This window comes from Lissotriton vulgaris, chromosome 8 (genome assembly GCF_964263255.1).
Source record: "Lissotriton vulgaris chromosome 8, aLisVul1.2, whole genome shotgun sequence".
Lineage (NCBI taxonomy): Eukaryota > Metazoa > Chordata > Amphibia > Caudata > Salamandridae > Lissotriton > Lissotriton vulgaris.
In genome coordinates, this window is record NC_141696.1 from 1,312,992,853 (window position 1) to 1,313,007,548 (window position 14,696).

The following is a 14,696-nucleotide window of genomic DNA, read 5'->3' on the forward strand; positions in this document are numbered from 1 at the left end:
TTTGTATTAAGGCTTACTAACAACTGTTATGATAACATAATAATAATAATAATACACTTTCGGACTGACACAACTAGCAATGCGGGTAGTTGTGTTAGAGATTAAAGTTGTATTTGATTTACCTTTTAGGGTAATTGCATATATGACCTTTGAAAATCCTGCATGGGAAGGGTGCCCAAGGCGGATCCTCAGGCTCCACAAACATTCATACAGGGATTCTGCTACTCATTATATATATATGTATATATATATATATATATTTTTTTTTTAATGAGTTCATGGAAAAAAAAAACTGCCTTGAGAGGATTGTTCAAATCTAGGGAATCATTTTGCCCTTTCCATAACATTCTGAAAACTTAGCACAGCTGGCGATGAGGTCTAAATTCATTGTCTTCTAACTCCTACATGTATTCCCCTTCGGAATCTTAATTATGTGTAGCCACGGTATATATAGTTTTCGAGATGCCAAGCGCCGCCTCTAGGCTCTACAGAGCCTGCGCTTGCACGGTAGACCCGAATAAAATCCTGCCTAGAAAGGTTACCTTCTCAGAGGAGAACAGCTTGCGTGCTGCCTATGGAACGAGCCAGCTGTGTTTGTCTAACTTCTGCTTCATGAATTTGGCTTTCTGACAACGCCAAATAAGAGGGCAGGTGCAATGCAACACAAATTTGATTATGCAAATTTGTTCTGCTGTGCTTAGTGATGAATGTGGACACAAGCGCTGTCAATTGTTGCTAATTTAATTATGAAAGCTAGCTTTCTACTTAGATCGGAGATTAGGTTTTTCGAAAAATATTAATAGATGGATCATATCTGTTTTAACCTCCTATCCTTTGCTCTTTTTAATGTATAAAACATGCTTTTTGCATGTTTTCTGGGAAAGATGGATTGAAAAGAATACGCATGGATAAACACTGCCCTGCTGGGAAGGGAGATTTAGAATGTAAAAAAATGAAGCTCTGTCAATTTGTATTAAGTTCTGAATCTAACAGAGGAACAACCTTTCTTATACCGCTGGTGCTTCACAATTTCATCACATTGATTGAATTAAATTACAATTTTAAAGTCGATTATGCCACGGTCTCACTGAAATACTCAAGCATGTTTTGACATTTCAGATGCAGAACCCAAGAATTGGGTATATTACGGTAGCTGCAGTTCCCTTTCAGTTGGCTGGGTTTTGCAGGAGGGGTAGAGAGTGTGCAATTCCATCCAAGGTGAAGTTGTTATATTGTACCTGCATCGCTCCCTTATGCCATAACGTTTCTTTTTAGACATTTTTTCTTGCTATTTGCGACTGGTTTGACCCATTAGTTCATGTCACAGACTTTTACTAGTCACAACAATCGTATAACACCAAACCTACTGGAACATTCTGTCATCTGGATAGCTAGTAAATATACTTTATATTATAATCTTATAATGAGTCAGAGTTGGTAATCTTTCTGTAACAGGCGCAATTTGGCATAGGAACTGTTAGACCTGACATCATTGGCTTGAGTCTCTCCTCCATTTTTTCTGTTTGCCTCCACTGTTTTTCGATGTCTTGCTGGATAATGCTTTGGGCGCTGTGCCACTGCTGATCAGTGCCACCGCGCAAGTGCTCCCGATGTTAAATTGATGTATCGATTGTATCCATGTTTGGCTTATTTGGTTTACTGTCAGTCCCTAGTCTAGTGCACCAGGAGTGCCGGGGCTTGTAAATACAAATGCCGCTCGTGGGCTTGCAGCACGTGTTTTGCCACCCACAAGAGCGGCCTCATAAAAGAATGTCTACGGGTCGGTCATTGCGAGACCCACGTGCAGTCTGGTACTGTCGCGCGGGCTGTGCGAGTATACCTACTTGCCAGTCCCTCAAACCTTCCCTTAACTTCATGTTAGTCACCCCTATGGTCGGCCCACGGTCAGGGTGTGTTGTAAGTATAAGGTAGGACACGCCTGACCAAGTTGGCATGTCCTAATAGTGAACTACAACCATCTTCGTTCTTCACTATTGCGAGGTAGCCTGCTCTCCATTAGTTAGAATGGGTCGCCGGGATTGTTAATGCTATGATCCTAGTTGGCTCGGGGAGCATGGTGCAATGTCGAGTTTGGTAACCCTGAACTCGGGGTTTAATTACGCATCCGTTGGTATGGATGGTTTTTGGACTCTGGGTTTGAAAATAGCACTTTTAGAAAGTGTCTATTTTCTTGTCTAACCATTTCTGGTTTCTGCTGCTCTTGCATGTGTGTGACAGGAGCTGGGTGGCTCCAGAGGTCTGGATGAGTCAGTGTGGGATGAGTGGGACATTTGCGTTGAGAGTAGGGGGAGAGTAGTTGCTGATAGCCTGCCCTGCCTGATACAATGCTGGCTCCACCTCCTGCCAAGCGACTGATGGCTCTGTGCCTGCCATGGACGATCCTAGCCCCACCTCCTGCCAGGAGGCCGATAGCTCTGCTCCTGCCAGTGACAATGCTGGCTCCACTTCCTGCTGGGCGTCTGAGGACCCAGCCCCGCTCAGTGAATAAGCCAGGTGCTTCTGCCTGGCTCCACCCACAACAGACCCAGGATGTTGGGAAAGTCCCCGGCATGGACAAAGGGATCAAAGCCGGAAAGGGATATAAGAGAAGGACCCCTGAACTAAGAAATCAGATCACTTCTGACAAGGAACCCTGTAACCAAGGACAAGAGGCCTGCTGATCTGAGGACTTATCTACCCCTTCTGCCAGTGTGCTGTTTGCTGGGGGGAACCCTGCAGTGCTTTTTTATTTTTGCCAAGGAAACCAGGAGAGAGGAACTGTGTGTGTACTCTCACGCTTGCTAAGAAAATCTCCAAGGACTGGAAGAGTGCCAGTCTCCTGCTGAAGTCACGGGGCTAAAGGACTTCACCTGCTTAAAGTGCTATTTGCTGGAACCTGTGAATCCAGCACCTCTGAAAGAGCCAGCAACCTCGACGCCGACGGACGTCGCCGAATCCAGCTCGACATAGTGGGTAACGGCCCCAGTGTCCCGCTTCCTCGACGCCGGACGCCGGGCTCGATCGACGCCAGCAGCAACGCCAGTGAGTGGGAGTACGGCTCCAGCTCCAAGGGACCTCGTGTCTGCACCGCTGCTGATCGCATCGCCCTCGTGCCCTCTCGACGCCGTGAGCGCTGCTCACTATCTGCAACGTCATCATCATCGACTGCTGAGGCCTGATCGACACCGAAGACGCGACGCCGGATTGCTCGACGCCGCTGATCATCGTGTGCTTCCTTTTCCAAGGTACTGTGTTGTTTGGGGTCCGTGTGACTCCGGGCTCGACGTAGCGCTCCTCGCGGTCGACGCCGAACCTTTGGATTAACTTTGCCTCGACGTCGTGTAGCCCCTGTGGTGGTTACACTGTTGCTAAGAACTGTGTTTCAAAGAAGAAGATTTGCTTGATACGAAAGACTCTGTGCTGAAGAAGAAACTACCTTTGAATTATTATTTTCCCTTCCAAAAGTATTTATTCAGATTGTGTACATATTTGTCGTTATTCGGTCTTGTGCTAAGCCTTATATAAAGATCCTTATTTTTATAATACTACTGTGTCGTGTCCATTTGTAGTGTATTCACTTGGTTACCGTATGTGGTCATAAATGCTTAACACACAGCCTCTGAGATAAGCCTGTTCTGCTCTGCCAAGCTACCAAGGGGGTGAGCAGGGGTTATCAAAGGGTGATCCCCTTGCCCTGACTAGAAAAGGTGTGTCCCTATTTGTCAGAAGTGCATACCTCTGCCAACTAGAGACAGCCGGTTCTAACAGGAACACAAATGTAATAATTAAGATGACTTTACTACTTACTTGTAATAATTTCTTACAAGTGAGTAGAGATGCATAGCGCTTGCTTGATTGCAGTCGCTACTTTTAACACTCCCTTGCTTTCTCTTCTGATATCTGGCCCTTAGGAGGAGGGAACCCGGTGTGATCGTATGACCTTGTGTTCTGAGTGAGCAGGGTGCACACAGTAACGCCTGAACAGCCAGACTCTCACATCCTCTGTCAGTGGTGGAGTTGCGAACTTGTACACTCTTGCTGGCACCTTGCCAGCCTAATTTCACAAACCCTATTAATGACAGGGAATTCACGGCTGTTCATGACATTGTCTGCCCCATTTTCCACCCCCTTCGATTCCCAATAACAGGAGAGGCTGCCAACAGAGCTCTGAAGCAAAAGCTACCCAATGCCTTTCCACAAGTCATAACTCAAATGGTGAGGCGGGGACTCTCTTATTACATATAATAACATACTCCCTACTGTACATATACAATTGCATTGCTATTCACTCTAGAGTTTCATGTCTTAGTAAAGGAACTTTGCCTTTAGCTGCCTGCCTCTTTGTGGTCAAGGTTCCCTAGTGACTTGCAATATCCTTAACTCAGCATATAATACAACATGTATAATACATGAAAGCCTACGATAAATACCTAAAAACCTTTCTCTAATCTATTTATTGCTGTCTAGTTGTGACATCAGTAGTCACTTGTTCAAAGACAATAGCACAGCCACTGAACTGTAACATTTTAATATGTTTCAGTTGTTTTGTCACAATGGCTCAATCTAGCAATAGCAGACAAGTCAAAGAGCAGAATTACAATGGGTCCTTAAGTATTTAAATGGGTAATATGTATTCATTCTACATTTCAGCAATCATGCCATCTCTTTAAAGAGATGGCATGAGACCAAAGCAAGAGACCAAAGATATAGGGTTGGGCAGAAGATTGTTAATGCATCTTCTGTATGCTGGCTCCCGAATTCACTTGGTGTAAAGGATTCCAGCACCTAGTGGAGCTAGGAAACGCTGCCCATGGCTTATCAGGTGAAACATATAACACAGATTCAATTTAATAGACTATGGGGCATATTTACAATGGAATGGAAGTGTGACATTAAGCTAAATTTAGCTACCTAGCGCAATGCAGGCACCCTTGCACTATAGTGCACGGGTGCCTGTATTGGGGGAAATAATTTTTTATGTGCAGAAAAGTGTCCCTTCCTGCACATAAACAATCCAGAATGGTGATTTGTAACTTCTGTTTGCAGCACACATAGAAGTTGCAAATCATATTTTTAAAATGTTTATTTATGTGCAGGAAGGGACACCTTCCTGCACATGAACAATCATTCATGGCGATTTGCGCTTTCTGTGTGCACTGCTCAATGCAGCATTCATAGAAACAGCAAAAAGAAGAATAAATTAAGCATTTCTCCTCTTTTTGCCTTGCTAAGCCAGGTTATTTCCCTGTCTTAATTTTGGCGTGCCTCCTATTAACGCCACCCTTGTAAATAGGGTGGCAGCTTCAAAATAAATGGGTTTTGCTGCGGAATGCCCACCGCAACACCCATGGCATGCCCCTTTCAAGTTTAAGGGCCAAATACGAAGCAGTCCAGACAGGCTCCGACCGATGGGCAGAGCCTTCCGGGCCGCATCCTAATTGACCGCTCAGTTTACTTTCCGACCGCAGCATTACAGTACTGGCAGTCAGAAACTAAACTGGACGGGTATTCTGGATGTCTTCCAATGGGCTCAAGGAGCCCGTCGGCCAGCCGGAACAGTTCATAATACCAAAGAGTGGGCCTTTCCCCTTTGGGATTTTGATACACAGTTTCTGGCATGGTTTCCCCCCTGATCCCTGCACCCCGTAGCAGGCACCTTGAGGTGCCTGCCACAGGGTGCAGGGATGAACAGCACCTCCCATTTCCCCATGGAAGCATGTATTACAGCAGGTTTACAGCCGAAATGCATGCTCCCAGGACCGAGACGGGTCGGGCGGACTTAAGTCTGCCCTACATCGTAATTAACCCCTAAGTGTAGCATGAGAGGGGGCCTCATTTACAAGGTGGCACCACCCTGTAAATAAGGCGAATGGTTTATTGTCACAGGAACATCATAAAAAGTGACGTTCCTGTGGCGATAGGGGCTTGTAAATATGCCTCTATATGTCCTTCCATTAATCTCATTATTGGGAAAAGCCCTTAAAATCTGCAAGAGTTGGCCACATGTGTTGGCCTTCAGTGGGATTCTGTGTCCAACCACCAAGGGTAGCCAACTCCCGCTACATGTGTACTTTGGTATTGCGCCAAGGGGGTTCATCCCCCTAAGGTCTGACCTTTGGACAGATATGCTGCATTTGCCTGTGCATCGTTCCAATGTCCTCTCCCAAGAATAGCCTTGTTTTATTGTGTTGAGAAAAATCACAAGTTTTTTGAAAATTTAAATTTTTGGAAAAGGGCACCCATTCCTGAATTAATAAAAAAGTGAGTGTGTGATTGCAAATTTCATAAAAATTGTGATTTTACTGTCCCAGCATTGTTTTTTTCCCCCAATTTTTATTCCCCTTTTCCACACCTCAGCATTCCACACAGCCTTACCCCGGATCGGAGGGTGGGGGATCTCAAAGTCCTTCACCTTTTTCTTTCCACAGCTCTAAAACTGCAATTTGCAAAACATGATTTGAAAGCTGGTGTAAAAAAGCGTTTTAAAACCCATCATCAGCAAAAGACATCTGACCAAAAATTCAAATGGGATTGTGATTTTAAATGGCCAAGATATATAAAGTGTTAACCTTTTAAGTTCAAAAGCTTCTACATGGCTCTACAGCAAACCATGAAAAGCACACTTTCTGAGTAAAGTTCTACTTTCATGCCAAGTATGGCTACATCCATTCAGCGGCTTTTGCTTAAGCTGCCTTCCACAATGCTGGCTCCACCTCCTGCTGGGTGGCTGACGACCCTGCCCCTCTCTCTCAAAGGAAAGGAGTCAGGTAAACAAAGTGCTTCAGGACTGACCAGAACTGGTTTGGACTAGGCCAATGCCTCTCTGCCTTCAGAGAACAAAGAGAATATCGGTATAAAAAGGGATACCCAAACCCCAGTACTTTAGATCATCCTGGAATCAAGAAGGAACCCCTGCCAAGGAGAAAACTGGAAGACTGAAGAGGAAGGACTGTCCTGCTGTGTGTTTGTGGGCTGACCTACAGTTGCTTTGCTGCCACAGAGAGGGGAAGGACTCTGCTGTTGCTGTGTCCCCTTGCTGAAGAGATCTCCAAGGGCCTGAGAAGAGCTGGCCTCCTGTTAAGAAGTCCCAGGAACAAAAGGGCTTCTCCCCCAGCTTCCCCCTGAACTCTGCTGAGTAAGTTCTGCCCTTCCTAGAGTGCTTGAGCCATTTGTGGGGCCTCTGGAAGTTGTTGCCTGCTCTTTGGGGAGCTGGAAAAGAAGAACAGAAGATCTACAATTTTGCCTGCATCAGAGCGCATCGTCGACTGTGCGAGAAAATTCCTGTCGCCGCGAAGATCGTCGCAGCGCCTGTTGCCACTGCAAGAACTGATGCATCGTTTGCTTGCAGAGTCCATCCCTTCGCTGCAACATCATCGCAGAGCCAACGCATTGAGGGGCCGCGAGAGGAGAAGATCAATGCTGCGCCGCACATCATCGCTGCACCGAAGATCATCGCCGTCCCGAAGATCGTCGCATCGTACTTGTGCGAGATGTTTCCTATCGAACCTGCTCACCAGAATCCATACAAGGTATCGCATCACTTCCCATACAGATCGGATTCGGTGCAACCTGTCCGCTGCGTGCAGCAGGGTTGTCACATTGCCTCCCCAGGGTCTCAGGAGTGACGCATTGCTTGTTTTCCAACGCTGCAGCTTCCACTTGGATTTTTTGTCACATCTACAGGTACTTTGGGCTTAGAGTGACGCTGTGGAATATTTTGACACAAACCCTTGAACTCTTTTTAAAGACTTATTCTTGAACTGTGTATGTTGGATTTTTGTTGTTTTGGTCTTGTGTAGTTTAGATAAAGATACTTTATTTTTCTAAAATGTTGTGGAGTTCATTTGCGGTGTTTTCACTGTGTTAATGTGAGTGTTGGTACAAATACTTTAGACATTACCTTTGATAAGCCTGTCTGCTCATGCCAAGCTACCAAGGGGGTGAGCAGGGGTTATCTAAAGAGTTTATCCCCCCTACCCTTACTAGAAGCAAGTGTCCCTATTTGGACATTGGTACCTACCTCTGCCAACTAGAGACCCCCAGATCTCACAGCCCCTCTTGCCGCCATTGTCAGACAGCATGGGCTTAGCATAGTATCTTACGCTGACGACACCCACCTCATCCTCTCCGAAGAACCCCAAAGACACCAGACTCAGCTTCCAAGAAGGAATGAAAGACGTCACAGCCTGGATGAGTGACAGCTGTAAAAAACTGAACTCAGAGAAGAGAGAGGTACTCATCCTCCTCCACTGCTTAGGACAGTTCCTGGGGGCCCCATGCCCTCGGAAACCCACCCACCCCGATTGACCATGCCTGGAACCTCGGCATCATTCTAGACTCCTCTCTCACCTCGACCCGCCAGGTCAACACCGTCGCCTCCACCTGCTTCAACTCCCTCAGCATCCTCCACAAGACATTTAAGTGGATCCCCCCGGAATGCAAAAATACCATCACCCACACACTCTTAACCAGCAGACTGGGCTACGGCAACGTCCTCTAAGCCGGAATAAACAAAACCCTGGTACACAAGCTCCAAACCATCCCCAGAACACCTCAGCCACACTTGCCCTTGGAACCCCAAGACACATGCACATGACCCAGCACCTACGAGACCTCCACTGGCTCCCCATCGAGAAGAGTAACCTTCAAGCTACTCACCCACGCCTACAACTCTCTCCACAACATCGGACCCAAATACCTCAATGAAAGAGCCTCCTTCCACATACCCAAATGGAACCTCCACTCTGCTGACCTCGCCCTGGCAGAGACCCCATGCATCCGCAAATCCAGAGCAGGTGGAAGAGCCGTCTCCTATTCTGCAGCAAAGACTTGGAACGAGCTCCAAGTCAACATCAGACGCTCCCCCACTCTGCACACCTTAGGCTGATCCGGAGCTGCACCCCCCAACCCCAGCGCCTTGACACTCTCACGGTTAAGTAGTGTGCTTTATAAACCCAATTGATTGATTGATTGATTGATTGATTAATACTAATAAACAGAAACAGTGCAAACATCACATTTGAATGTATTTACACAGTACAGCAAAACACTTTTCATTGCCTCATGGATTGCAAGTAAGAAATATTTTACACATGGCAGTAACTCTCCTAATAGTAAAGGTATCTCCAGAATGTGATTATACCACACTGCTCAAATTTAACCCCTTGCATCCTGGTTTTACTTCAACCATATCTGCAGATATAGAGAGGATAATATGGTATTTATTACTATTGTTGGTTAAGGGAAGGTGCATCATGACTCTCGCCCGGATTTGCCCCTCCCCACACTCAGCAATAGTAATACATTCCATATTACAATCTGCACATCTGCATATATTCTATATATAGGACAAGCTGGATGCTCACCCAATTCATTGACTTCTTTAACAGCAGTACCTTGCAGAGTCGAGGCATATCTTTAAGTTCCCTTTCGGCACTTCGGTGTCATTTTCAAGAGGTGCAAGGCTCTTGACAAAGTTGTGACACCATATTGGAAGGTGCTACGTTTTGTTATTTTTAGTGTATGATTTCTTTGTTATCACTTTTATTTTCATTTAGATTTCTTTTCTAGCATACTTGCTTCACAGATGAGCCTGTGAGGTATTGGAGTTCTCAGACTTCAGATCGCTATTTTGTTTACTCTCCTCCCTCTCTTTTCAAGGCCGACGTGCTGGGCTGTGTTACAGCCTTGGCCATGCCTCCTTGCATGGTGGGCTTTTTAAACAGGATCACAGGCCTTCTGCGTACAATCTCAATACTCACCTTATCCATTGACTAATTTAATGTCTCTTCGCTGCAGAATCTAGGCACATTTTTTAGTACCTTCTAGGCAATTCAGCGTCATTTGCAGGAGGTGCCTGGCTCCTGATGAAGTTGTGGTGCCTTATTCGAAGGTGCTACATTTCATTATTTTTAGTGTATGATTTCTTTGTTCTAATTTTTATTTTCATTTATGTTTCTTTTCCAGTGCACTTGCCTCACAGGGGAACCTGTGAGGTATAGATAGGAGTTCCTGGACTCCAGTTCGCTATTTTATTTACCACTGTGTTTTTTCAGCCAACCACTGGGTTGCATTACGCCCTTAGCCATGTACCCTTTCATGGTGGCTTTTTAAAATAGATTTACCGCGCGTATGCACTGCTGGTGTATACCCGTCTGCACTCGATCGCGCCTGGACCTCGCCAAGTGCCAGGGGCCTCATTTATGAAAAGTGACGCATCGCTGCGTGAAAACAGCGATGCGTCACTTTTCACTGCGCACTCCTTGCGACACCAATGATGCGTCATATTTAATGTATGACGCATCATGTCGCAAGGAATTACAGATACGTCAGTATTTCTGACGCATCTGTAAGCGCAAAAGGGACGCATTGCTGGAGTGTGTCACAAAAGTGACGCATCTCCAGCAATGCGTCCTTTCACATGGGGAAAGCCCCATGTGAAAGGGCTTGCGTCAGTCTTATGCTTGCTGTGAGGCAGGCGCAAGATTTTGACGCAACAGCATCCTAAAAGTGACGCCGTGAAATCTCATAGATTTCACTGCGTCACTATTACGAGGCTTTTTGCGGGGGAACGCCCCCTCTGCATACATTATACCTGACGCAGGTATAATGTGGCGCAGGGGTTTAAAAAGTGACGCATCTACCTAGATGCGTCACTTTTTAAATATGGCGCAACAAGGCGCATGTTTTACGCTGCAGATGCGTCACAAAAAGTGACGCATCCGCAGCGCAAAACTGACGCAAGGCCTCATAAAGGAGGCCCCAGGAATGTTGGTCTTGGAGCTCAGCTTTGGCATCCACGTCATAATTATTCCAGGAAAGAGTGGAAGGAGCACAATAGGGGGGCCTGTGCCAAATCACGGTAGTCTTTAAGGCAGGACCCTGGAGAAAGAATAGTCAGCACCCCGCTAGTCCTTCGGGCGGTTGTAAGCCTGAGCAACCAGGGGCTTGTCTTGCAACACTCCCCCCTTAAAAGGGGATGAGTAAAGTAGTGGACCAGTGGTTCACGGTATTCAAAGGGGGAATCCCCTTATAACTGGTAGCACCGATTGGGTTGGCCAAGGTGCAATTTTCTTCAGGCAGGTAGGGCAGCGTAGGTCAGTCACCGCTGCCTGCCCTGGGATCGCCCATGAATTAACCAACCACGCTGGCATAATTTTGTATGGAATAAACCTGCAGCAAACTTTTCCCAACAAAATTGTTGTGTGATTATTTATTCCAATTGCATGCTAGGTTCATCAAAGGTGGGGAGGGTTGCCTATATAGGCACTATGAGCTGTGAACGATAGCTTTACAAAGCGCAGGGGTCACTGCAAATCAAGGGCACATCATGAAAGCAGGTAGGTTAGGGTAGTCATGGTTTATCTGCCTCTATACCTGTCCCTCCTGGCATTACAGCTCAGAGCATGGGATCTTTAGGTGGGAGAGACGCTCTCCCTGATTGCCTTTAGGATGCAGACTCTGGGCTCCCTCAGTGGGGTCACAGGCACAGTGAACACATGATCCTACAGGGTTGCATTCAGGGCACAGAGGCGGTGCCTCTAGCCCTGACTCCAGTGTTCCCGCCCTCCACTTACCAGGAAACCACCAGTATGCCAGTGCGCCTGCCCGCCTTTGAACTTGGACTAGTAGTAGGTGAGCAAAATTGTCACAAACACATGTCTCGCATTAATCCATTAGTCATTCTCCTTTCTAAATTGTTGTAGTGTTTTGTATTTATTATCATCGCCTGGTACCTCAGTGCGAGGACACGCCATTACAGTATTGTGATTGTTTAAACATGATTCCATGATCAGATGCTGCCGTGCCGTTCCAGGGGCCTCATTTATGAAAAGTGACGCATTGCTACGAGAAAACAGCGATGCGTCACTTTTCATTGCACCCTCCTTGCGACCCTAATGATGCGTCATATTTACAATATGACGCATCATTGCGCAAGGAATTACAGATACGTTAGTATTTCTGACGTATCTGTAAGCGCAAAAGTGACGCATTGCTGGAGTGTGTCACAAAAGTGACGCAACTCCAGCAATGCGTCCTTTCACATGGGGCAAGCCCCATGTGAAAGGGCTTGCGTCAGTCTTACGCCTGCTGTGAGGCAGGCGCAAGATTTTGATGCAATGGCGTCCTAGAAGCGACGCAGTGAAATCTCATAGATTTCACTGTGTCACTTCTACGACCTTTCTTGCGTCAATACGCCCCCTTTGCATACATTATACCTGGCGCAGGTATAATGTGGCGCAGGGGTTTACAAAGTGACGCATCTACCTAGATGCGTCACTTTGTAAATATGGCGCAACAGGGTGCATTCTTTATGCCACTGGTGCGTCACAAAGAGTGACGCACCGGCAGCGTAAAAGTGACGCATAGCCTCATAAATGAGGCCCCAGAGTTCTAGCAACGTTGTTCAGTTGCCTGGAGTCCTGGTGCGAAGCGGGAGTGTCTGGTCGTGGGTGCTTCGCCTTATTTCAATAAATCTCAAGCTACTTCTAATTAAAAGCCTCCTGGTACTTCTTACTACAATTGTTCCACGTTACACATGATCTATCAGATGACCGTTTATCAACAAGTACTCTGTTATATGTGCTCGAATATTGTTCTGGTCAATGAAGATACTTATAGGGTCACAGGCGCACTGTCCACTCAATTCTTCCAATAAACTTCTCAGGCCACAACACTTCCGAGTTCCACTTCTGCACCTCTCCGTCCTTTCATCTCTGACACTCTCGCAATGCCTTCCGCATTACTGAAGAAGCAAAGAATGCAATACATGACACAAAATGTCTTATGGCAACGGTTAAAAATATATGTCGTTCTTTTCACAGCAGCGCCTTCCGATTGACGCATTTCTATGACATCAAGGAGAGTGGCACGCTGTCGCGTGACATGCGCGAATAGAGACGCGTCTTGTCTGCTGTAGCACCATTGTCCTTGAGATGAACGAGTGTCAGGCAGTTAATGAATCTGTCAGCTGGAGTCTTCATCATACTAAGTCCGTCAAATTGTTTCAACAGTCTTCAGCCGCTAGAGGGCAGACTATCACCCACTAGTTTAATTTCGTACACAGAAGCGCTGTGGTGTACTGTTTACTATTCGATACTTTTATGAAATAATTATGAAAATTGGTAAAATGTCAAACTTTGAATGGCAACCCGAGTTTTTACATCTCTCCTACGCATTACAAAATGTGTGTGTGTGTTTTTAGGTAAGATATGTATGTTGACGAAATATGAATGCATGCTCGTTGCAATACACACTAGAGCAAGCTGTCAGAGAGCATGTTTTAGACAGATTAAAACACAGACTGCGCTGAATACAGAACTACAGGTATATCGACAAAAGGTGAGCAGCAAAATGAGCAAAACAAATGTAAGATATCCGCACTGACAGAACTGGATAACAGACGGGTGATGGATTGGCGCATAGCTAATATGTAGAAACATAGATGGAAAAAAAAAGAAATTAGGAAAAAGGTGGGCTGCGCTGGGTCAGGACTCTCGGGTTTTTACAGTTCTTAGGAGTAGTGACTAATAGTATACGTGTCACACAAGCTTTGACATCAATCACCGCACGGATGTGAGATCAAAGAAATTATGAAACATGTGTAAATAAATGCAAAAAGAAGAAAAGTATAGCACATATCACATGCAAATGTGTGCATGCATGTTATATGCCATTGGACTGAAAAGGACTGTATAGGCACTAGTTCAGATTAAATAAACGAAATATATCTATCTTACAGGGCGAAGTAGAGCTCTTCCGGAGTGCAGATACCCTGTGAAGATCATACTCTATTGCCTAAAAGCAGAATTGATGGCAGAGACGACGTGTCATTTACCAGGCATGGGATACTGACTTCTACTTGATCACAAAAATGTATGACCATTACTCATCATGCGTGAGACTTGAGGTCTATACTAGGCTGCTTTCAGCGACCTTTCAAACTGAACAATCCATTTTCATTATCAGGGTATCCATCAGTAAGTTAACAAGGGAATCATGGTCACTAATGCCAGGAAGGGGGTACTCAGTCAAAATATCGAATCTTTAATTTCGACCTACACTTATATCGAGTTGCTAATATCGAAGGGACAGAATATCGATGTCCAGAATATCGATGGACAGAATATCGACCCTAAGGTAAGTAATATCGAAATTACTTATATCGATAGCATATATATTGATGTAAGAAATATCGAAATTACTTATATCGATAGCATATATATCGATGTAAGTAATTTCGATTTACTAATATGTGTTATAAATTTTAGTTAAGTATTTAAATTAATTGTTATAATATGTGTATAAATATTTTTATATAAATAAATATATATAAAAGTAAATTATATGTTTTACTACCAGAGCGGGTTGTGGGTTTTTAGGGGAATAGGGTGGGAAGTAATTTAATTGTAATTAATTAAATATTTTTTAATGAATAATTTATTTTGTAATGAAATATTAATTGGCAATGAATTATTTTAATTGATTAATTAATTATTTAATTGATAATTAATGTATATTTATAAGTAAATTATATGTTTTACTACTGGAGCGGGTTGTGGGTTTATAGGGGAATAGGATGGGAAGTAATTTAATTGTAATTAATTAAATATTTTTAAAGCATATTTTATTGTGTAATTAAATATTAATTGGTAATTAATTTTTTTAATTGATAAATTAATTATTTAATTGGTAAT

General features: G+C 44.7%; 1 protein-coding gene across 3 annotated transcripts in view; it reads left to right on the forward strand.

The window, feature by feature from the left end:
• The window catches only part of GUCY1A2 (guanylate cyclase 1 soluble subunit alpha 2), a 1,137,327-nt gene that overhangs the window by 947,845 nt on the left and 174,786 nt on the right, over positions 1-14,696 (forward strand). The window contains exon 9 of one of the 3 annotated variants that reach the window (XM_086933481.1): positions 9,853-9,871. The exons of the other annotated variants lie outside the window; for them this stretch is intronic. Within the exon in view, the coding sequence (XP_086789607.1) occupies positions 9,853-9,871 (19 nt within the window). The remainder of the gene's footprint in view (positions 1-9,852; positions 9,872-14,696) is intronic. 3 annotated transcript variants of the gene reach the window in all.